Source organism: Sinohyriopsis cumingii, chromosome 4 (genome assembly GCF_028554795.1).
Source record: "Sinohyriopsis cumingii isolate HCF-2022 chromosome 4, ASM2855479v2, whole genome shotgun sequence".
In the NCBI taxonomy this organism is placed as follows: domain Eukaryota; kingdom Metazoa; phylum Mollusca; class Bivalvia; order Unionida; family Unionidae; genus Sinohyriopsis; species Sinohyriopsis cumingii.
The window spans coordinates 147,735,294-147,761,897 of NC_142964.1; the positions used below are offsets into that span (position 1 = coordinate 147,735,294).

Genomic DNA, 26,604 nt, shown 5'->3' on the forward strand with positions numbered 1-26,604 from the left:
GATTCAAGGGTATTTAAAAGTTCAGAATATTAGTGCTCTTCATAATAAAGCGCTTTCATTAGTCAGTGCATGACCCCTCAAAATACTCCCCATCCAACTCTACACATTTTCTCAGTCTATCTGATTAATAAATGCATATTTCGTATTCACAGGTTTGTATGATGGTCATACACTGGAAAAACTGTACTTTCAACCATATGGCCTGACTTTCAGGTTATCCAGCAAATCTTTGGTAGAAGGTTTCAGCCAAAAATCACTTGGAGATTACTCATGGCTGTATAGAGGTCAAGGTCAGATGCTGTGCCTCTTTAGAAAGTCTGTTATGATGGCAGATTTAGTTACTGGTACACTGTCTTGGAGTAGATCAATACTGTGTGGATAGTTAGTTTTGTAGTGTTCAAGAACTCTGGCAACACTTTGGAGGCACAAAAATGTCCAGTGACGATAACATTGTACCTGGATGACCAGGCCTTTTACATAAAACAATAATGTATATAAAACTCTATTGACAGTCTAACAAAGTTGAATGCTTTGTGTTCTCTGTTCCAAACTTTATTTTCTTTTGAATAGGGTTGAGAAAAATAAATCCATTCATCATCACGTATGATCTCTTTCAAATGTATCTTGTCACTCTTCATCTTTGTTGAATACCTGTTTAGCAATTTCGGCCTAAGTCTGTTTTTATGAACTATTGTGTGTCCCATTTTGCACAAACCTTTTTTTCAAATGACTTTCTGTATATTACAATGTCTTTGATAATATAAATATATTACACTGTGGGGGCCCTGAGTGGCCGAGTGGTCTAAAGCGCTCTCTGTTATGGATCACTGCCATCTCACCTCTGTCTGTGTGGGTTCGAGTCTCGGATGCGGCCAATGTGGGTATGTGAGAAAGCTTGCCAGTAGCTTCTCGTGGGTTGGTTGTTCTTGCATGGGTTTTCCCGGGTTCTTCCACCATTAATACTGGCTGCCATGCGTAGCCTATCGTGTGCTGAAAAATGGCGTTTAACCCCACAACAACAACAAAAATATTCCACTGTGTACTGAACACTTTTGCCTCTATACAGTGGCCACTTTCCACTTTCAGACAAGCCTTCCAGAACATGGGTCATTCATGGACTCATGACCATCATTAAAACAATGAAATCAGCTCCAGTTCTTTAGGATACGTCTGTAAATTTTATACAAGTCATCCATGATATCAACAAGCGAACACCCTTAGAGCACCCAGATTTTACAATATGCTCTTTGTACAGTCACTTTCATTTACCTGTGTTGCGTAATGCATATATTTAGTGTCCAGTGTACTGCATTTGATGCTGCAGATGCTTTTTGATACAGCTTAAATTAGTCTATTGATTGTCATTAAAAGTTTTTGACAAATACCCAAGTACCCATTGTGATAGTTCTCTCTCTACATCTCAAAGAAAAAAAATTCTCAAGCTGTTGGGGGTGGGGTGGAAATGTTTTCATCCCCACCCCCAACTGGAAATTAAATGCTGGATCCCTTAGTGGTATATTGTTTCCTATAATTATTGCATCTCTGAAGTAGAAATTATAGGGACAGAGATGTCTAATAAAAGGGCAGATGAATTAGTGTGAGATTTTTTAACTTTGCACATAGAAAACTTGATTGATTGATTGATTCCCACATTTTTAGAACAAAGGATGCAGATTATGTGATTCTCAGCAGCCAGTCCATACATGTATACATTTGTAATGTCTTGCAGTCTGTCCATACATGTGTACATTTGTAATGTCTTGCAGCCTGTTCATACATGTGTACATTTGTTATGTCTTGCAGCCTGTCCATACATGTGTACATTTGTAATGTCTTTCTGCCAGTCCATAACATGTATACATTTATAATGTCTTGCAGCCTGTCCATACATGTGTTCATCTGTAATGTCCTGCAGCCTGTCTATAACATGCATACACTTGTAATGTCTTGCAGCCTGTCTATAACATGCATACACTTGTAATGTCTTGCAGCCTGTCTGTACATGTGTATATTTGTAATGTCTTGCACCCTGTCCATAACATGCTTACACTTGCAATGTCTTGCAGCCTGTCCATACATGTGTTCATTTGTAATGTCTTGCAGCCTGTTTATACATGTGTTCATTTGTAATGTCTTGCAGTCTGTTCATAACATGCATCCACTTGTAATGTCTTGCAGCCTGTCCATACATGTGAACATTTGTAATGTCTTGCAGCCTGTCTATAACATGCTTCCACTTGTAATGTCTTGCAGCCTGTCCATACATGTGTACATTTGTAATGTCTTGCAGCCTGTCTATAACATGCATACTTATGTCTTGCAGCCTGCTCATACAAGTGTTCATTTGTAATGTCTTGCAGCCTGTTTATACATGTGTTCATTTGTAATGTCTTGCAGCTTGTCCATACATGTGGTCACTTATGTCTTGCACCCTGTCCATAACATGCATCCACTTGTAATGTCTTGCAGCCTATCAATACATGTGTACATTTGTAATGTCTTGCAGCCTGTCTATAACATGCATACACTTGTAATGTCTTGCAGCCTGTCCATACATGCATACACTTGTAATGTCTTGCAGCCTGTCCATAACATGCATCCACTTGTAATGTCTTGCAGCCTGTCAATACATGTGTACATTTGTAATGTCTTGCAGCCTGTCTATAACATGCATACACTTGTAATGTCTTGCAGCCTGTCCATACATGCATACACTTATAATGTCGTACAGCCTGTCCATATAAGTGTTCATTTGTAATGTCTTGCAGTCCATACATACATACATACACTTATAATGTCTTGTAGCCTGTCCATAACATGCATACATTTTTAATGTGACACAGCTCTTCCAGTATGGGTCTAAAAAGGGATATCAGATCTTAGGATATGATTGTGGGCGGTCTTTTCATGCATAGAACCATTTTAGAGTTTAGATCCAGCCCTGAGTGAGGACAAAGGGGTAGTGGCTGTTTGGCATATATTTAAAATTAAACTCCCAAGTGATGAGATCAACTTGTGGTAAAATTGTAGTCCATAATCACTGATCTAAGTCTTAAAAATATCAGATAGTGGTGGCATTCGTGGATTCAGATGAGACTACTGGGTCATGTCCTGGGCATAAAGTTTACAGTTGTGGCCTCAGGGTCACAGCTTAGCAACTGTTAAGATCCCCTCTCAATGCAATGACTGTGTATGCACATGCATACATACATGCATACATACATACATACATACATACATACATACATACATACATACATACATACACACACACACTTACTGGGTAAGAAAAGAGATATTAGAATACATGTAGTGGTCAGCTATTAAGTTTATGGATGTATGCCAAAACATTGTTTAGAGGTGAAGTGTGGGGTGGGGGCAGGGCAGGTTCCCACCTTGCCCCCATGTGTGGGCACCCATACTCAGGCCATTTTGGGGTGGGTGGAACTAAGTAGGAATGTGTTCTTTGCAAATGCTCTACATGATTGTTGGAAATTGAATGGAAAGTTGCATCATGACCTTCTGATTACAAGTTGAGTACACTAACCACTGAACCCTTGCCTTAGCTTCCCACACTGAAAGGGTTGACATGTGACATGAATGGATGGATTAAATGGGGTCCCAGGTGTCTGACTGGTCTAAGGCACTCACCTTTAGAGATCACTCAATTGTGTCTGAGTTCAAGTCATAGCTTGACCAGTGTGGATATGAAAAAGTTTCTCAGCTTCCTTTGGATGGACAGTTCTTCCCAAGGTCTTTCCAGATTCTTCCTCCACCAAAAAACAATACTGGATGTCATGTATGGCCTGTAATTTGTTGGATTTGAACTCCACAAAACCAACCCAAACCAAACCAAGATTAAACATGTCTGAATAGATGTCCTAATGTGAAATATTTAAATGCACAAAACTACATATGTATTTGTTTGTGAGTTAGTGGGAATTTGACATTCCATTGGGTAGAAGCAACTTCCTATTGCATTGCAAGGTCAGAGGTAAAGGCTGCAGGAGCTAAATTTGTCCATTAGGGTTCCACACAATAAACCTACTTTCCCCAAGTTTCCCAGCACACAGTTTTTATCATCTTTATAGTTGTATTATATTTGAAGAGGGCAGCTCCCTATAGTGATCAATAGGTCAAAGGTGAAGGACATTAGATGTGAAATTGCAAAATGATTTTTATTTGTGTAGTACCTTTGGTTGGTCATGGGGGCTGCATCCATTTTTCTGACAACAGTTTTTCTGTCATTAGTGTCTTCAGGTTCATCACTCTCAAATTTGTTACTTATGAAACTAATTGTGGCCTCGTTCTCACTGTTTTGTTCTCACTCTTTACAGCTAAAGAGGCTACTAATAATGGATACACTGAAAACTTACTTCAGCAAAATGAAAATATTTCCTGGATCATCAGGACATTTCAAGTTCCAAGGAAAAGGAAGCTTGGGAAAGTCGGCTCCAAGAGCCAAGTACAGTCGCAGTCAATCTCAAAACACATACACTGAGCAATACAATCCTCGGATGAGTGCATATAAAGTCACAATTGAATGTTCTACACTTCCTTCAACTGTACCAAATTCAGCAAAGGATTCTTGCAGTTATATGGACCTTGAGAAAAGTCCCCCAGCAAAACCGCCACGTAGGGACCAAATTTTTTGTGTACAGTTATTACAAGTTCCATTAGCTGGTCTAGGTATTGAAATTGACAGAGTTGTTTCCCATCCAAGCAAGATTGATGACTTCAAAGACAAAATTGGCAATGAAAAAGGATGTGATAAATGTTACGGATCTACTGATGATCTCAGTGAGAGAGGCCTGGCAATCAAAGTTGTAAAAGTTCAAGAGGGGAGTATTTTACGGGACCGTGTTAAGGTCAGTGATGAAATTCTGGAGATAAATGGCAAGTTGGTTGAAATGGAAACAATTCAGAAAACTAGGTAAGGTCATTTTTTCCCCTTATTTGTTTTATGTATAATATAAATTGTTATCTGAGAATTCAGTGCTTTAGATACGAATTTAATAAATTGATTAATTTACTCCTTGGTTTAAAACTAATAGTGTTTCTTGAAATTTGATGGGGTATTTGTCATCACAACAAAGTGCCAAAGTTGCACAAGAAGACTGGTTCGTAATATCAAGATGTTTACCATGCCTTTCTGAACAAGACAAATAGCTTAGTGACAAGTCACAAAGACTCATTAAGGGTGCATTTTATATATTGGGTCAGTTTGAGTGAGTGTTCTCATAATGATCATTTCTGATGTACATAGCACATCTGGAACTTAAATCTATGCAATAGTTTATAATGATAGAATGCACAACCATGCATATGGACTGTACAAGTTTACAGTTGGAGCAAATAATGTTGACAACTTTGGACTTAATGCTTACATTTGTTTGCACAATTTTAATAGATTTAACAATTGATGCATCCTGAATTGACTGTGTAAAATATGCCAGTACTTTGCTTATTTAGAGCACAGTGATCCGACATGTAGTTCCACACTTTCCATAATAAATAGTGCCCACTCGCAATTCTTGTGGCTTAAATTGTATATTATCTTAATGTTTTATTAAATTTGGCAGCCATCTGTCCTTCCTTTCATCCATCTGTCCTTCCTTCCAGCTGTCTGTCCTTCCTTTCATCCATCTGTCCTTCCTTCCAGCTGTCTGTCCTTCCTTTCATCCATCTATCCTTCCTTCCATCTGTCCTTCCTTCCTGCTGTCCGTCCTTCCTTCCAGCAGTCTGTCCTTCCTTCCAGCTGTCTGTCCCATTACTGTTTCAGCGTAAAGAGCTTCCTTAACTGTTATTGAATTTAGATAACATCTGGCATGTTGCTAGCTCTTGATGAGAAATTGGAAGACCTTGATTGTCAGTGTTAAACGTAATTGTTTAGCAGAGTTATAGCCCCTGATTATCAGATATGCCTCTTTCTGAGACACTAACTCCCACAATTATTATTGATTTCAACCAAATTTTATATGCTGACTGATACTGAATTTGGTTTCCATTGTTCTGCATCATTCTATGCAGTCACTTGATTTCAACCAAATTTGGTATGCAGCATGTTATTAGCAGAATTCGGTTATCAGGCTTCTGCATCATTGTTTAGTAGATATATCCCCTAGTTGTCAGACCCATTCATTTTCTTTCTTACAAAAGAAACCACGTGGTTATTATTTAATTTTAAAAGAAAAATGGCATGCTGCTTGATAATTGTGGTTCACTGGCAGAGCAAGATTGCCAGCTTTCTGTTTGCGGTGGAGTTGTAGCTTCCAGTTATCACAAAAATCCACTTTTTTCCATCACATTTGTATTCAGACAAATTTGGTATGCAGCTTGATTTTCATTAGACCTTGGTTGAGTTTGATGTTCGTGTTTTGCATCATTTACCAGAGTTATAGTCCATGATTGTAAGCCCAAGCCCCATTTCTTTATGCACAGTAACCTCTTTATTTATTGAATTTCAAGCTTGATATTGATAAGGCCAATGAAAAACAGAAGACATGAATTACTGCAATTTCCTTGTATAACGTACATGTATAAATTGAAATGTGGAAAGGGTACATTGTAGGGCTGTATGTTCATGAATATGTCTGTCAGAGCTCTAAATAATAGCCTGCATCTGTGTGCATTTTACACAAACAATTTGACTTCAAAACTTTTGAGGTGGTAGTACTTAAATTGAGAATACTCGAAGAAGTAGATCCATACAATCAAACATGTACTGAATTTTTATTGGTGTGATAAACCTCTAGATGATTCATACTCTTTATTATAAATTTGTGTTCTGCAGTTTTCAGCCAGTAACAAATGCATTTGGTTCTGTATTACAATTGAAATGCCCAATAAAAGAGAGTTTCATATCTTTTGATGTGAAATTAAATTGGTATTTATGAAAAATTTGCTTTTCAGTTCTGTTGTCGGGGATAATTTTTTCAATTTCTTTTCAGCAAGAAAGAACTCTTTGCCAATGAAAAGTAATAATCATCAGTACCTCTTAAATTGTTAAGTAATTTTCAGTACCTGTAACATTGTTAAGTAATTATCTCAGAATATCCTTGGCCTTTTTCATCAAGTCATGAAAGGAACCTCAGGTGTAATTCGTTGAAATTGAGAACTTCATTATGTCCTACTTTCGTTCATATGGAACAATACAGTGGCATAAAGAGACAAAGTCACAATTGGAACAATCTCAGCCTTTGCTGTTGTGATATATGTGATGCATTCTGCCAGAGGCAAATCACCAAACACATCAAACTGATGTGTATTCCCATAATTAATATTTCTTAGGTTATTTAATGTGTGGCTGAGTGATGTTCCTATAGTAATTATCAGTGCCAGTTACATGAAGTAATTATCAGTGCCAGTAACATTAAGTAATTATCAGTGCCAGTAACATTATTCATTATCTGTAACTAACATTGATCAGTTCATAACTTCATTCCAGTTGTGTGACAAGATGACAGCAGGTTGAAAGTGATTCTTTTTTAATAGTTGTTAGAAAGTTTGGTTTTAACTCAGTTATATTCATGTGACAGTGTATGTGTCCTGTTGGTATCTCAGACTAATTTCATAATTGATAAGGGGCCCCAAGTGGCAGAGTGGTCTAAATCGCTCTCCGTGACGGATCACTTCCATCTCACCTCGGTCTGCGTGGGTTTGAGTCTCGGATTCGGCCATGTGGGTATGTGAGAAAGCTTGCCAGTAGCTTCTCGTGGGCCGGTGATTCTTTCCGGGGTTTTCCTGGGTTCTTCCTTCACCATTAATACTGGTTGCCATGTATAGCCTATCGTGTTCTGAAAAATGGCATTAAACCCAACAACAACAACATAATTGATATGTTTACTAAATGAATCATGAATAATTACTGTGTTGTACATGTAATTCAAAGTGGAAATCTGACAGCCAATTATAAACAGTTTCCTTGTGTATCATCATTATCTAAATTCATCTTCATTATTTAAAACATAGTTCAACATCATTGTTTTGTGTGATTCTAAAGATCTTGACAAAGTAGTATTCTACTAGTCCCATTTTCGGCTTTGGCACAGGTAAAGCACCTCACTTAAATGTCAAATGTGCTCTCTTCCTAGGCAGTAGGCAGCAGTTTGGTGTGATTTTCATAGCATCTACCCCCTGGGGAGGGGGCTGAGGAGTTAAAGTGGTACATACTTGTACATTAGTTGTACATGCATGGTACATGTTTTTTGTACACTTGATAAATACTGTTGTATCTGGAATTATGAAATATGGTAGGTGTGTTTGAAGTTTATTTTTCATGCTCTCTTCATGTTAGAATCACCAAAATGCATCTTTGTTAGTACCATACTCATAACATTCCCTTGCAATAAAGAAGTCACACTTTATTGATGTTGCTTAAATTTTGTTTTTTTATGGTTATTTATAAAGGTCTTTTCATGGTAGAATCATCAAACTAGGTGACTGCATGCATCTCTGATAGACATCTATTTTTACCACACCCATACAAGAACAAAAAGTCATTGTGACCTTTTACTGGGTTTGGTAAAGTTTCTACTTATAACTTAATATTTTTTTACCCAGCATCCATGCTGTTATACAGAGATTCATTAAAATTGATGAAGGGATGCATCTTGATGTCTAATACACCCTTGTTAAAAAAGTAGGCCACTGACCCATATTTTGAAGTGTTCATGCCAGATGACTGTATGCATCTGTATTATCCTACAAAAAATGCAAGATCTTTTTGTCATGTACATTTACTGGCATATGTTATTTGCTTTATAATATTGTTAGATCTAGGTTAGAATCATAAAACTTGCGAAGCATTGCAGTTTGATGAGTGCTACATGTACATCTTAAACATAGGTCCCTGACTCACTGTGACCAATATTTTATACTTCACTAACTTTATTTAAATTGTGCATTTTGAGCTTATTTCTTAAGTTCTCTTCATAGTTGATTTTGGCCTTGATGGAGGGAGTATAGGAGCAGTCTGCGCCAGGGTCCTTGGTTCATCATGAGTTATATCGGAGAAATAAAAACTTCTGTCTACCCAAGATGATGTAACATATTAGCCTTCCGAGAGGAAGCCACACGCGGGAGGAGGTGATTATGGGACATGAGCCACAGCATCACTTTGACTGTGAGGGCAAGGCCCACTAGCCTTTGGGAGCATAATGGACCATGGACCCTGAGGTGGAAGGTCCCACAACCCATAAGGGTTCATAGATCTAATTTGTAGAAGTCATTGACATGTAGGTTGCAAGATTTGTTTAGTCATGTGACTCAGAATGCAAATGACCAGATCCAAGTCAAATTTCAGCAACGACGCACTTTTGTCTCATCTGTCAGCAGATTAAAGACGTGACAAATGCTGTGCTCACGATTTTTGAGAAAATAAATTATATTCCTATTGATTTCATGCAGGTATATCACGATGAAAGGTCATTCAAGTTTGCTGGGCCGGCTTAAGTAAGCGGCTACCCCATGCCGACACCAAATGGTGTCGGTGAATTCCAACATTTCAATAGAGAATGGACTCTGACCCTACACCCCAACATAAATGTCCAAATATCAAAAATGGGGTGACATGGGTCAGAGGAAACTTGGACTGGTCCTTGAAATGGTGCCCTGGGTGGCTTTAAATGATTTGAGATGCTTGCCTTTACAGATCACTCATGTCTCACCTGTCTCTGTGTGGGTTTGAGTCTCAGTTTAGGCAGTATAGGTATGTGGGAAAGCTGTATCTTCCCATGGGGTGGTGGTTCTTCCTAGGTTTTCCAGGTTCTTCCTTCACCAAATATACTGGCTGCCATGCATCAGCCATTATACACTGAAAAGTTCCTCCATTTTCATAGTAATGGATATTTATTCCTCTCTAATTTAAACATTTATTTTTACCATCTGTTTGGATACTTAACAGTACAGTACTTAAGTTGCTAATGAGCAGTACAACCTTTTTTTGCTTTTAAGTACATAAATTGAATTCAAGTCCCAAAATTCACCTGGCAATTTATGCTACGAGTCACATGGTGTGACATACTAAATAATTTTATTGACAACTTCACATCCAATGCATAAAATAATGTTTTTTAATGATGGTAAGATTCCTGCTTCTTTACTGAAAAGCAAATATAGGTTTTAATGAGTGTTTGATATTTTAACTTGGGTCTGCTTAGTAAATATGCAGCAGAATATTCCTAGTCTTTGAAAAAAACCAGAATTTTAATTTGATGTGATAAGCTAACCAAAGGTACCATATAGAGCCCTGGTGAGTGATAATTATTATAATGCAGCCTAAAGTATGTTTCATGAATAGAAATAATTTCTTGGTTGCAGATTCTTAGTCAACTTTACTGAAAAGGTTGTTTTTTTCCAAATTAAGGACTGTCCACAGTATCATATTATTAATCATGGAATACCTGGAAGTGGGCTGCATGTGTGCCATGGTTGCAACTATTTTCAAGAACTATTGATTTAAGTAATACTTTCAATGGGCAAAGAAAGCCTGAAGTGTTAATATTCTCAGCAGCAGGACTCATATGCTTGCATTGATCAAGCTTTTGCTTTTCTTTTTTAAAATATTGATGATCAATGCAACTTGTTCATAATCTGGATGAATTGTACTGCTGTCACCTTTCAGTTTTCAAAAATATATTATTCTGTTTTCAATTCACTTAATATCATATTTGGAGAATGTTTTAATGTCAGATTTTAAAATTCTGTAAAGGTTAAAATAAGGTGCACAGCAATAATATGAGAGAAGAAATTGCTTTAACCAAGCCTTGCTACAAATTTGTGATTTGTCTTATCTCTCTCTCTCAATTACTTCTTTTGAACATTTCTGTTGAGAGAAGATGATCATATCTTCTGTACTTAAAGAGGAAGAGTAAATCACGTAGAAAGTTTCAGATCCTTGAACCTTGATACATGGCTGGTTGGGTCTTGGGGTGGGAGAAAGATTTTGAATCTGGATACATGGCTGGTTGGGTCTTGGGGTGGGAGAAAGATTTTGAATCTGGATACATGGCTGGGTGGGAGTTGGAGTAGGAGTAATATAGAATCTTTCATGTAACCTGAACTTCATATGCACTGATTGAAGTACACATTTAGAATACTTTGGCTATTTCTGTGAGACAAAAATATGCCTCAGATATGTTGCCAGTGTGGTTTGAATTTTGTTTGGCAGAATTTTCTTTACTAAAAAGAAACAAATCTATTCAGATGACTTTATCTATTCTACGATTGGATCGAATATATAATTGACTGAGAAATTACAAATGAAAAAACGTGTATTTTCATCTTTTCGTTAAAAACTTGTTTCGTAAATAATCCAAATGTCCAGAATGGCAGCTGTTGGCATACATTTGCAATGTAAACTGTAGGATTGAATGTAAGGGAGTATGATTGTAATGGTGCAAAATTTTGTCGATAGTTTCACAGCACATTCTGTCGTGGTCAATATGACAAGTAACCATTAAGATTGATGTATGGGTTAGGCTCACGATAACTTGGCAGCTTGTGATGGTGAACCTATCTTGTTTGAAATACATAATTTAATTTTAACTTGAGTCCGTTCAAGGACCTCTCTAATGGCCAAATGGTTAGAGCATCCGCCTTGGATGCAGGAGGTCATGGGTTCTAACCCGAGCCGAGTCATACCAGAGACTTAGAAAAATAGTATTAACTGCCTCGCTAGGTGCTCAGCATTAAGAGGTTTGTGTCGGGACTGGTTGGCCTGGTGTCAGGATAATGTGACTGGTGGGACATGACACTACATGTCTGCAGCATGATGCCCCAGTGCTAGACATCACTAAAAACTGCTAGACTGCAGACATCATAGCGATTTAACTGAATCATGACTGTTAATCATGACTGGCTAAGTGAAATGAATGATTCTAGACTCATTTTCATGGTTTAAGTGTCATACAGTGAAGTTTAGGCAGTCTGAGTTTTTCTGCCAAAGATCAGTAAAAAGTACTCATTAAATAAATCACCCAAGTGACAGGGGGTCTGGAAATTTGAGAGCCCAGAGTCAGAGAAGAGACAGAGAATTCTCAGATGATAAGTGAGTAAGGGCTCAGGAAACAAAGGTATGGTCTCGGTCACTTAAAATACGCATTGATGTTAAGTTTGTAATTACTTGTTGAAGTTATTCTTTTAAATTAATGCTTCAGTTTTCCTCCAGTTCAGAAAATAATCATCCATTCATCTGTCTTGAATGTAAAAGAAATCGTGTAGTATTGGAATTTCATGTATTATTCTGATAGCATTATGAGATTTAATTTATTTGTCTTGAATATTATAGCAATCATGTATTCTAAAGATTTCATGCATTATTCATGTATGCATTTTGAGAATTTATTTGTCTTCAGTGATTTTTATTATGTATGGTGAGAATTGCTTTTTCTGTGTATAGAAATGTATGTTAATAAATGGCTAATTAGCAAAGGAACATAGAACATCATTTGTGTAATTAAGTTGTGAATTCTTTTCAACTGAGAATCGATGGTATTAGCATTAGGAATGTGTGTTGACAAATATAGTCAGCTTGTAATTTACAGCCCACAGCTGGGTGTAATGGTTTCTTTAAGAGGTCTACTAATGTCACGGTTCCAGCAGGAGTATGAGTAGTTATCAAAAAAGACATAAATTCACATTAATATGCTGTTTGTTTATCAAATCAGGTTGCAGACTGACCATAGCTTAACTCTGTTGAATTCCCATGACTTAAAAAAGAGTGGGAATAGTGTTTGATCCCAGAAGAAAAAAAATACCCTGATACATATTTAGGTTGGGTATTATATTTTATTTAAAGGAAGAAAAAAATAGTACCATACCTGTACTGCACAGTGGAAAAGAGCAGTCTTCAACCAAGATGGTTGATAACCCAAAGAGGTTAGAGGGGGAGAGAGATAGGGGAAAAACATGACAATGCCAACCTATCACCAACAGTAGTTTGGAATGGACTGGAAGTAACCAGGTGATGCTGACATGCATGCAGTTTGAGTTTGATCATTCACTCAACTATATGATGAAATTTGTTTCATTGGTGAAACAGAATGGATAATTGAAGTTCCTATAAATTTTGTAACTCTATTTTACTCTAATGTCATGTTCAATTTCATTTTGTTTATGTAATTGATTAATTTGTTATATTTTACATATGGGGGATCTTGTTCTGTTCGATATCTCTACTCAGATCTCTGTTATTCCATCCATTAATTTCATATTTTATGTTATTAATTACTCAGTCTGGGCAATAACACTGTGGTCGATCATTTCCTAGATAACAATAACCAAAACACCATAAAGAAAGTGGATCTCACACACTTCATCACCACCTCTGACAATTATCATATTTAATATGATGCTACACAAGGATGAGTAATGGATAAAGGATTCAAGTTTTAATCCTAGATGAAGTTGTAGCGGAGAGGGAATTAAATAAAGCAAGCATGAATATTTGTGATTATTCCATCTTTATCATTTGTCTTCTCTTAGTTATAGAAGCTGGTCATCAATTGGATTGATCGATTATCATACTGGTGGCTGTTTTGGTGAGGCATAAGACTACTAATCCAAGAGTTTGATTTCCAGCCATGCTTGCCAGTCTAAATCAGTGTGTCCTTGATAAAGATGCTAAGTTCTCATTTCCTTGTCTTGATATAGCCAATAATGTGTTAGAGTGCCATTAAAACCAACCAGCAACAGCAACCCATTGTGGTCTGCTCTTCTGTGTTTGGAGATGGGTTGATTGATTGGTTGTTGGGTTTAATAGTACTTTTAACACATCACTGACTATATCATGCCAATGAAATTGAGACTAAGTGACTTTTCTAAGAAACCAAAGTGAACTGGCATAGGCATGTATCAAACCTATGACCTTTGGATTATGACTGATGCTCAAACGAGTTGCCATGGCTGCCCATTTTTGAATGGGAAGCACAAAGTTATATGTTTCATTTAAATGCTTTTAAATTTAATTTAGCCCAAAACTTCTGGACTCTGAACCTTGTAAAATTAGTATAAATTTACCATTAAGCATGTGGGGCCCCGAGTGGCACAGTGGTCTAAAGCGCTCTCCGTTACGGATCACTGACATCTCACCTCTGTCTGCGCCGGTTCGAGTCTCACATTCAGCCAATGTGGGTATGTGAGAAAGCCTGCCAGTAGCTTCTCGTGGATCGGTGGTTCTTTCCGGGGTTTTCCCGGGTTATTACTGGCCACCATGTATAGTCTATTGTGTGCTGAAAAATGGCATTAAACCCCACAACAAAAACAACCACCACTACCATTAAGCATGTCTATGAGGAACACATAGTGGTCCACAGAATGATTTCCTCTATGGACAGGTATATAGAATAGTAAAATATGCCCACAAGTTGGTTTCAGTAACAAACTGCATTGACCCAGATCTGCCATCACTTAATGCACCAGCAGATCTGGGTTTGTGCAGTTTGTTAGGATTAATCAGTAAAACAAACAACATTGACCTTGATCTGCCAGCACATTATGTGTAGATCAGATACTTTGTCGTCTGTAGTTGGATTCGACTTTGAAGGGAGCATATATATATATATATATATATATATATATATATATATATATATATATATATATATATATATATATATATATATATACACTTGAATCCTCACTGGAACAAAAACATGCTTCTCAGAGAACTCCAAATAAAATGTTCATGAATTGAGTTTTCTACTTTCTAAGCTTGGAACCTAGTGTTTTTAAAATTTTTATAGGGTATTTTGTGGACACATTACTACATAAATACAATACAGACACAGTCTTAATCATCCAGATGTTTATCATGCATGTACAAAAATTGTCAAATGGCCAAGTAAAAGAAAGACTAACTAAGGGCGTACTTGATTATATGTCTCTATATAATGACTCTTCTTTCCTTTGTTGGGTACTTGTATTGATGTGAACATGCATGGAATGTTACAGAACTTCTTCCAGTCTCATTAATTATATTAATCTACTGCACTATAATACACATGAACTGTACTTATGGCAGGATAAATATAGACAACGTAAGCTGTAATTCTTAAAATTACATTGTATCACATCATTTTTTAAATAAATTAATGATTTTAAAATAAAAAAATTATGGTTGATGAAAACACAGGTGGCTTGGATTACCACATCACTGTGTGAATGTACAATTGTTTAAATTAAGATTGATCAGAAAACAAACTCTCTCTCTCTCTCTCTCTCTCTCTCTCACACACACACACACACACTGCACGCACGTCCACACACACATCCACACACACTCTTGTTGCTATTTGCAGTTTTACTAACTCTAACACCTGTAACTATTAATGGTTCAAGAGTTTAAGATAAGTCCAAGGGGAATATGGAGAAGCCACATGCTTATTCTATTTTAAAACAAACCATTCCATTAGAGTGAAGACCTATTTTCTACTCTGGGAAGATACAGTTCTATGTAGCCACACACACACACACATCATTAGAGTGAAGACCATTTTCTATTCTGGGAAGGATACAGTCATGTGTATCCACACACACACACACACACACATCATTAGAGTGAAGACCATTTTCTACTCTGGGAAGGATACAGTCATGTGTAGCCACACACACACACCATTAGAATGAAGACCATTTTCTACTCTGGGAAGGATACAGTCATGTGTAGCCACACACACACACCATTAGAATGAAGACCATTTTCTGCTGTAGGCAGGTTATAGTCATATGTACCCATATATACACACAAAACATTAGAGTGAAGACCTGTTTTCTACTATATGCAGGATACAGACATATGTACCCATATATACAAACAGAAAACATTACAGTGAAGACCTGTTTTCTACTGTAGGCAGGTTACAGTCATGTGTACCCATATATATATATATATATATATATATATATATATATATATATATATATATATATATATATATATATATATACACACACACACACACACACACACACACAAACCATTAGAGTGAAGACCTGTTTACTACTCTGGAAAGGATACAGTCATATGTACCCCCACACACAAAAGATTAGAGTGAAGACCTGTTTTCTACTGTAGGCAGGTTGCAGTCATATGTACCCATATATACAAACATAAAAGATTAGAGTGAAGACCTATTTTCTATTGTAGGCAGGTTACAGTCATATGTATCCATATATAAACACACAACCATTATAGTGAAGACCTGTTTTCTACTCTGGGAAGGACACAGTCATATGTATCCTTGTATACACACACAAACATTAGAGTGAAGACCTATTTTCTACTGTAGGCGAAATATACACACGAAACATTTTGTGAAATATAGAATTGTTGTTCTTGTTGTGGGTTTAATGCCATTTTTCAGCGCATGATATACATGGCATTCAGTATATCTGGTGGAGGAAAAACTAGGAAAAATCCCGGTAAGAACCTCAGACCCATGGGAAGCTACTGGCAAGCTATCTTACATACCCGCATTGGCTGAGTCGGGGAATCAAAACCATGCTGACAGAAGTGTGATGGCAGTTATTGGTAAAGGCGAGCGCTTTAGACCACTTGGCCAACCAGGGCCCCAAATGTATATTTGTAAAGGAAAATAAATTGTTTGCATCAATATAAGTAATGATGTAACAAAAATGAATTCATATGGGGATATATTATCGTATATATTTGTGAACAAGTCAGATCCAACTGTCAGTTGCATGACCCATTATCAGTTTTGCGTAATGTGCTTGCAGGTCTGGGTCTATGCAGTTTATTAGAAGTAATCAGTAGAACAAATAACATCTGCTAGTGCATTACATTGTATCAGTTCTGTATTTCTAATATCACTGTATTATCAGTAACAATGTAAATGACAATTATTCACATTGGGAAACAGAAGGATGCATAATAATTACATATGCTAACCTTTGTTATTGCATGCTCCTGATGGAAGGAAATAAAATGGTTCTTATTAAAACAGGTGGCTGCCAAATGTTCATTTCATCTACACTTAATCCATCAGGACTGACATTTTGTTAAGTACAAGTAATTCTTTATTTTAGATTAAAAGTCACATAGGTCATGTATGGATTCAACACACTTGGTATTTCAGTAATGGGTGTCATTTTTTAGAATTTGATTCTACATACCTTTAAGTGGCAAGTATTTACTTCCTTTGGATTCTTATACATCCACATTCCTTTGGAATGTCATTATTTAGACACCCTAAGAAGTGCATATGACAAAATCAGTATTGCGACCATTCCACCTGACATGCCCTTTACTTGACCCAAGTTTAGTACATGGCCACCATTGCAAAAGACCACAGAGATTTAAATTTTTTGGCTGGAAGTTTATTGATGACAGTTAAGGTTCAGAGCATTCAATAGTCAGGATTGAATAGACTTTGGTCAAAGAAAATTAGTGTTAAATGTTAAAAGAACAATTTATATTTAATTTAAAATGAGTAAATAAATGCGCATACATGACCCATGTGATTTTTACCTTAGAAGTGATTTTGATGGCCAGTTTCACTATAGACAGTAGAGAATTTAATTTATTTAAGAACACAAGGCCAGTATTTTCTAATGGAAGAATAGTGGTTTTCAGGTTACTTTAGTCAATAAAGTATGTGTGTGTGCATGTGCATGCTTGCACAGTTCTGGCTGTATAGTGCTGAGCATATGAGTGGCAGCAAAGCCTGTAATGGTGAACCACATAATATCAAATTTTTATCCAATTTGGGATGCACACACACTGATGGACAGAGTAGATAATGATACATGTTGAAGTACATGGACAACAGTTAGTGGTGAAGTGATTGATAATGCCAGTTTGTATTGAATGGATTGTCAGCACCAAAAACAGGCTGTACTGGAAATTTAACAGCATACATAAACAAAAATGATGTATGGTTTATAAAGGCCATCAAGACAGCATATACAAGGGGCGTTGGATGAATTCTATCTGGCTTGGTGGCTTCTTTGAGGAAGGAAGAAATTTCTAAATTGAATGAATGGCCATAAATCTTAACATCCTGAAGAGAGAAAAAAGTGGTTGGTCTGTGGTCATATCTATAATCTAAATTGACCCATGATCCATGTATGCATATAGGACTCAGATCATTTATGGTAAACTGTAATACCATGGGATAATAGTAATGACAGTTTTGAATCAAAAGGCACCTTTAAAATGAATACTTTGGTATATGAGGGATCACAACCATATGTAGTGTAATTAGACTTTCATTAGTCTTGGTAAACAGCTAGTGTCTGCACTATCACCTGCCAATCTGACCTACTGGAACATTGCTAATGATACAGATCATTATACTGTAAGCACTGTAGTCTGGTACAAGGGCCCTGCTGAAAATATCTTAAAGGTCTGTCTGAAGGGTTTCTTAAAGTAATTTTTGAACATTTCACAGTTACTGATAAAGGTGTCTCTGGCACAAATCAGATGTTAGGGTGGAGTTTGGAACAATTGTGTCAGTCATTTTCTTTCACTAACTTATACTTAGCTAAATATAGGTACAAACTCTATAATGGATTAAAAATCTTTATCTCTAGGGCACAATATAATCTTTATTTACTAATATCACTGCCTTGCTGATGTGTAATCAAAACTGCCTTCTGAATCAGGATTGAACTACTAACAGAGTACTCTTCCAGCTGAGCTATGCTTAGTCTGGTTCCCTGCTTTGTATGCACCCTCTGTTGCACTAGTATAGCGGAGTGGAACCCAGGGAGCATACAAAGTAGGGAACCAGACAAAGCTATACTGCTTATTTGTAGTGTGCTTAAATATGGTGATGTGCTGACAGTCATGCTGCTAATTTGTAGTGTACCTAAATATGGTGCTGTACTGACAGCCATGCTGCTAATTTGTAGTGTACATAAATATGGTGCTGTACTGACAGCCATTCTCTTCATTTGTAGTGTACATAAATATGGTGCTGTATTGACAGCCATTCTCCTCATTTGTAGTGTACATAAATATGGTGCTGTACTAACATCCATGCTGTTCATTTGTAGTGTACTTAAATATGGTGCTGTACTGACAGTGATGCTGGCCATTTGTAATATAAATAAATATGGTGCTGTACTGACAGCCATGCTGGTCATTTGTAGTGTACATAAATATGGTACTGTACTGACAGCCATGCTGCTTATCTGTAGTGTACATAAATATGGTGTTGTACTGACAGCCATGCTGCTCATATGTAGTGTACATAAATATGGTGCTGTACTGACAGTGATGCTGGTCATTTGTAATGTAAATAAATATGGTGCTGTACTGACAGCCATGCTGGTCATTTGTAGTGTACATAAATATGGTACTGTACTGACAGCCATGCTGCTTATCTGTAATGTAAATAAATATGGTACTGTACTGACAGCCATGCTGCTTATCTGTAGTGTACATAAATATGGTGTTGTACTGACGGCCATGCTGCTCATATGTAGTGTACATAAATATGGTGCTGTACTGACAGTGATGCTGGTCATTTGTAATGTAAATAAATATGGTGCTGTACTGACAGCCATGCTGGTCATTTGTAGTGTACATCAATATGGTGCTGTACTGACAGCCATGCTGCTCATTTGTAGTGTACATAAATATGGTGTTGTACTGACAGCCATGCTGCTCATTTGTAGTGTACATAAATATGGTGCTGTACTGACAGCCATGCTGCTCATTTGTAGTGTACATATATATGGTGTTGTACTGACAGCCATGCTGCTCATTTGTAGTGTACATAAATATGGTGCTGTACTCACAGCCATGCTGCTCATTTGTATTGTAAAATTAAATCACTGGGAAATTGGGAAACTACTGTCCATCTGATTTAAATGAATTAAAAAATTTGTTTTAAAGAAGTAAAATTTGAATGTAACAGATGAAATTCTAAAATTTGATCTGTAAATGAAAAAGATAACAGAAATGCCCAATTAATTGGAAAATCACCCATTTATTGCATTTGATGGTTTTGTTGTTTACCTTTTTTTTATCTGTAATCACAAACTAAATAGTTATGGTCATTATAATAAATTTATTTTCCCCTTTTACTGGAAAATGTAAAGAAAAGCACTGACTATAATAGAATATTTTTCAAATGTCAGCTTATTTTAATGATTTTTAAATGTAAGTAGTTTCTGGGAAGAAATAAGATCTTTCTTTCATAATATTTATAATAACCTAATGAGTAAATAATCACTTTTATAATTACTAAGGAAAGGATGATACAGATTCAGCCAAAGTCTTTGATAGGCACAATCATTTATACTTTTTATGTTTTTCTTGGGAGTTTTCAGATTTGATATTTAACAGCAGCAATACCTTACATTAGAGAGAGCCTGTCTGTTCCTCCCTCTACTTTGAGACCTATGGTCTCTGCCTCTACTTAGTACATTCCTTGAAGGGCTCCCCAGTTGGATGCAGATGTGTCTCAGATGGGTATTACAACTGGAGCCTAGGCATGCCTTCCTGTAAAAAACATTGAACAGAAAGTCTGTCTCACGATAATCATAGCTTTCCATGCTGACTCTGTTGTTTATTTTACCCAGTCTCAAGAAGGTTGTTTATTTTACCCAGTCTCAAGAAGGTGGAACTTGCTCATCTCAGGACTTTGTTTGCATGGGACAGATATACCAAATCCTGGCACATCTGGAGGCACTATGAGTTAAAAGGTCATTGTCTGCTCACTGTTACCTTTACCTAGGGAAAGCCACTGAAGGACTTGTTTCTGACCAGGTTCAACAACAGACTTCTGTTTTGCATCTCTCCAGTCCCAGACCAGAGAGCATGGGCAGTAGATGCATTCAGCTTCCAGTGGTATTATCTGTTCGTGTATGCCTTCCCATGGTTTACAGTAAAATCTTACCCAAACCGAAACATACCCAAGTCAAAATGTAACCAAATTATTTTTTAGGTTTTAATTGTTTAATCATAAAAAGGTCTAAAGAAGTTGTTAATCCTCAATTGTATACATATCTGTTTCTAATGTGAAGTAGAAAACGGATTTAATTTTTAAAACTAATGCTACTAATTGTATGAACTATGCACATTTGAGTCATGGTTAAAACACTTGAAGGAGTCATGATTAAAACATTTGAAGGAGTCATGGTTAAAACACTTGAAAGAGTCATGGTTAAAACACTTGAAGGAGTCTTCGTTAAAACACTTGAAGGAGTCGTGGTTAAAACACTTGAAGGAGTCTTGGTAAAAACATTTGAAGGAGTCATGGTTAAACACTTGAAAGAGTCATGGTTAAAACACTTGAAGGAGTCTTCAAGCATCAGGTCAGTTGGTAGAATTTTCTCCACAGGAAAACACAACATCAGTATATTCAAACGATACTTCTTAACTTAAAGACGTATTTCTTAATGTGAGTTGGAGCTGGATCATAAGATTATAGTTCCATTGTGCCTGCCAATTTCCATTGCTCATCAGGCCGGTCACTGTCATATGAAACACAATACACTAAAATTATGTCATTATTTAAAGCGAGTGTGGGTCATGAATTAATTTGAGTACATTTTGACATGGGTAAGTTTTGGTCTGGGTACCTTTTGACTTGTGTCATTTCAGAGACCTGTTTCCTCTTCCCACCATTCCAACTGTTTCCTCAAGTTCAACAAAAAGTCAGAATGTCCACTGCTCATATCAGCCTGCTAGCCCCATTATGGCCCCATTGATTGTGGTTCAGTGATCTACTAGGCCTGTTGCAAGATAAACCTCAGTCAGTGCATCACAGGAGGGATCTTCTGTCAAAACACAGCTGCTTCCTCCTACACAACAATCCACACATTCACCACCTTCATGCTTGGTTCATCCCAGAACAAGTTTTGAAGACAGGTTGCCAGTTGCATCATTCAAGCCAGGAGAGCTTACACATCCAAGGTCTATGAGCCAGGTGGAAAATTTTAAGTGATTGGTGCAGTAGAAAAATTAATGATTCTGCTGTCCCTCTGTAATGTCTTGTTGATTTCCCTTTGTTCCTTGTTGAGAACAAAAACTTTCAGTATCAGCTATAAAGGGCTATAGAACCACCATTTCCAGCACACTTAAATTCAGTTGGCTCCGATTGCTGATCTCATTAAGTTTTATAAGCTGTGGAAACATTTTTTCCTGCTCTTTTACACCCAGGTGGAATCTACCTTGTGTTTTATGGTACTGAACCAAAACCCCCTATGAACCCCTGAGTGTTGTTGTTGTTGTAGGGTTTAACAACATTTTTCAGCACATGATAGGCTGTACATGGTGGCCAGTATTAATGGTGGAGGAAGAACCCAGGAAAACCCCAGAAAGTACCACCGACCCACGAGAAGCTAGTGGCAAGCTTTCTCACATACCCACATTGGCCGAATCCGAGACTCGAACCCACGCAGACAGAGGTGAGATGACAGTGATCCGTAACAGAGAGTGCTTTAGACCACTCGGCCACTCTGTGCCACAAATCCCTGAGTGAGGCATCTATTTGGAAGGATGTATTCACATCAAACAGACTAGATTTTTTGGCATGAAAAAATATTAAGCTTTGTAATAGTGATGGCACTGGGTAACTAAAACAGGAGATATGTTGTTTGTTCGACTGATTGCTTGTAACAAACTGCATAGACCCAGATCTGTAGGTGCCTTATGGGATGGTAGATTTGAGTTTGTGCAGTTTACAGCTAGCTCTGACTTATAAACAAGTACATGCAGTCTGGTATGCAGCTGTCCTTTTAAATAACTTATGCATGAGTACATACAGTCTGGTATGCAGCTGTCCTTTTACATGACTTATGCATGAGTATATACAGTCTGGTATGCAGCTGTCCTTTTACATGACTTGTGCATGGGTATTAACAGTCTGGTATGCAGCTGTCCTTTTACATGACTTATGCATGAGTATATACAGTCTGGTATGCAGCTGTCCTTTTAAATGACTTGTAAGATAGAGAAGACAACACTATTTTTCATATAAATTCATTTCAGGTTTACCTTGGAAACATAAAACAAGTGAACATTTGTTTTTCAGGTTTACCTTGGAACATAAAACAAGTGAACATTTGTTGTTGCAAGCCATGAACAGTAATCCATTATACCCTGTGGCAGCCTGTGCTGAGAATGCCTCAGTTTTCACAAGTACTCATCAACAAAATACACCATAGCAACACAATGTAACTATCACCAACATATCAATGAAAGTGCTTATTTTATTGGTCAATAAGGGACTATGTTTAGAAGAGATACTTTGATTGGCTCATCCAAACAATGTGAATGGTCATGTTTGGTCACTGACCAGACAAATTTATTTGCACTCGCAGTGATTGGTTAAGCAGGTTTATGCATGTTCATGAGAAATGAGAAAATCTCCTCACTGGCTGCTACAGGTGATAAAGGAGCATAGTGGATTAGCACATGTGGATTATAATGATGCTGTTTAAAACTATTGCATCAATAACTTTCTTATTTCTTTGAGATAGTTTTATAAGAAAGACAAAAACAAAAAAACAAATCAGAACTGCAACAGCACTGGAAGGGAAAATAAAACTTTCTCTAATTTCAGTGATAGGTTTTTACATTCTTGCTGCTGGAAATGGAAAATTTAACTGAATTATGTTTCCAGGATAAAAGATTGTACTGCCTTAGTTTGAGTTGCCATAAAAAGTATTAATTCAATAATTTTGTTCGCACGAGTTCATGTCTTCATCTGAAATAATATTGATACTTGCAGTCCTGGAAAAATGTAAAGAAAAGTTTGCTTACCAAGAATTGAGATGTTTTTAGTAACAAGTTTTTTCTTCAGCTAGAATTAATGTTATTATTTACAGTCTTGCATTTAGGAAATGGCTATTTCATTTTTGAAAAAAGTTGGGTGTAGGTGGGCTTTGGATTTTTCATACCCCCCCCCCCCATTCAGCAAAGTGGAACTAGATACTGTTCCTCTAATTTGTATAAAAATGAACTAATTCTATCCATCATTTTTTAAAATAAATTTATCCAGGTTGGAATTATAATTTCCAAGTCCGACCCAACAAGATCGGTCCCTTTTACCTTGAAATGGAAATGTATTCCATCCAAGGAGAAGAAAAAAAAACCACCATGGAAACAAATGATTTCTTATGCTTTTGGACTCTACATACATGAAGCTGCAGTAATGCATGTGCAAGAATAAAACTGGAAAAACACAAAAGTGGACATGAGTGAATTTTTGTATGAAGTATGCATGCGGTCTGAATATGTTTTCTCTATTTTCACAATGATAATGGAATACAATTTTGAAAGTCTGTTACAAACTGAGATTGAAAAATAGAAAATTCTGTTTGATGGTGTCCCCAGTTGAGTAAGAAAGTTATTATGACCACATTATACCTATTATGGGTGTTAATATAAGTGATAAATGTGAATGCATTTCTGAAATTGCATGACCATACATAAAGACGAAGAAAAAATCCAGAAGCAATCATCCAGGCTTTTTACATTTGATTAGGATTATACCCCGAGAAGTATGACCTCAGGATTCAATGAGTTGTCTTGGAAACCATTAAAAACAGAAATGGAAAATAAATTAAAACAAGTCTACAAAGGTATGAAAAACAAAGCTTTACTTAATATAACAGAATCAAACCAAAACAAACCAGTAGAAGTCAACATGATATACTGTATGATACCTTATACACAACCTGTTGCTGTAGTTACAAGTTTAGCTTTATCAACAAAACAATCACAGATCAGAACTCATTACCACATATATTAATCAAAACTTCTGAATCCTCAGAGAACCAACATTGAAAATTAATACAGACATTTTTTTCTAAAATAAATTCTTGTTGTAAAAATGGTTGCCTTGTGTTACAAAAGTATAATTATAATGTTGCATTATCCCAGTCAAGATGAATCTTTTCTTAGAAACTAAGCTACAAACGATAAAGAAAATGTACATGGTATACTCTGCCAAAACAGCTATAATTGCTGTCTCTCTCTCTCTCTTATATATATATGTTGTAGGGTTAAATGCCATTTTTCAGCATACAATAGGCTATACATGGCGGCCAGTAATAATGATGGAGGAAGAACCAGGGAAAAAACCCGGAAAGAACCACCGACCCACGAGAAGCTACTGGCAAGCTTTCTCACATTATATATATATATATATATATATATATATATATATATATATATATATATATATATATATATATATAATGTTACAGCATAAACTTTAATTCCGTAACACATTGAGAGACCCCCATGCTGCAGATCATTACAAAACAAAATGTCTTGCTTTCCCTATTGCTCTATAAAATATGGATGAAAACAGCTTCATCCTTGGATAATACATTATTATGCATGGAAGCAATTTCATCCCATTTGCAACAGCAGTTAATAGCCCTTTATTAGGACAGAAATTAATGTGAAAGTATCTTGAGGTCTACCTGCAGTATGCAATTCCTAATGCACATTAAAGTGTCATGTGACCATATTACTTATTGTCAGGGTCTATTATGTGGGGAAGCTCCAATGTGGTCTCAGCTTGACCTGTCTGTGCTCTTTATGTCCATTTTACTTTGAACATAATCTTAAATTTATGGTTTTTGACATATTCAGTCGTACCAAAGAAACCAATTCAATTAAAATTTATAAAACAGTGCTCTTTAAAGTGTTACTCCAAATTTTAGCAGCTAACGTTATTGGCATCCTTTGATGAAAATCTGCAGAATCTATTTTGAGCAACCCTATAAAGTGTCTTATGTATTTGTGTGGATGCTATAAATACCACGTCTGAACAAAGTACCGTATATACTCGCTTATAAGCCGAATGATTTAGGGGAAAATAAAGGCCTGGAAGAAGCGGGGGGGGGGGGGGGGGGTCAGTTTATCGCGGGCCAATATGTAAACGTGTCAGTTTTTAGGTCTTTTTGTTGACTACTGTAATGGCTGTAAATCTTGGGACAAGCAACAATACTTTCTTCTGTGTCCTAAGACATTGGCATGTACAAAAAGTAACTTTCGGTGACCCAACAATTATTAAACTGTTATAAGGTACTGAGATTGATTTTGTTATTATTTTCCATGTGCATATTTTCTGATTTCTCCAACACGAAGTTAAATAAAGGTAAATACAGAGTTCATAATTCGCGGGCCGGTTGAGTTTACCAGGGAGACCATGCTGAACTATAATGTTGTTGTTGTTGTTGTTGATCTAGGGTTTAACGCCATTTTTCAGCACAAGATAGGCTATACATGGCGGCCAGTATAACTGGTGGAGGAAGAACCCTGGAAAACCCAGGGAAGAACCACCGACCCACGAGAAGCTACTGGCAGGCTTTCCCACGTACCCACGCTAGCCGAGCCTGAACTATAATGTACATTACTTAGTGCAAAGTGTGCATAGCGTCACTTAAATCCTTACTTATTCCTAAACACAGATGCAGATTTTGCTTTATTCATTGTTTTGACCAAATTGCATTCTTCCAGATAACATTTCAGCTGGTCCTTAATAGCTGTTTCATTTACGTTGAATCACTGGCTCATGAGTTACTCATTTTCAATAATATAAGCGATCCTACAAATTGATGTCGTATTTTTAAAAAGGTACAAACGTTTATTTGTACAAGGCACATAACCATCAT

General features: G+C 36.7%; 1 protein-coding gene across 1 annotated transcript in view; it reads left to right on the forward strand.

The window, feature by feature from the left end:
• LOC149802301 (uncharacterized) overlaps window positions 1–26,604 on the forward strand; it is a 197,752-nt gene that overhangs the window by 8,986 nt on the left and 162,162 nt on the right. The window contains exon 2 of the mRNA XM_089956728.1: window positions 4,338–4,933. Coding sequence (XP_089812854.1) covers window positions 4,356–4,933 — 578 coding nt within the window. The 5' untranslated portion in view covers window positions 4,338–4,355. The remainder of the gene's footprint in view (window positions 1–4,337; window positions 4,934–26,604) is intronic.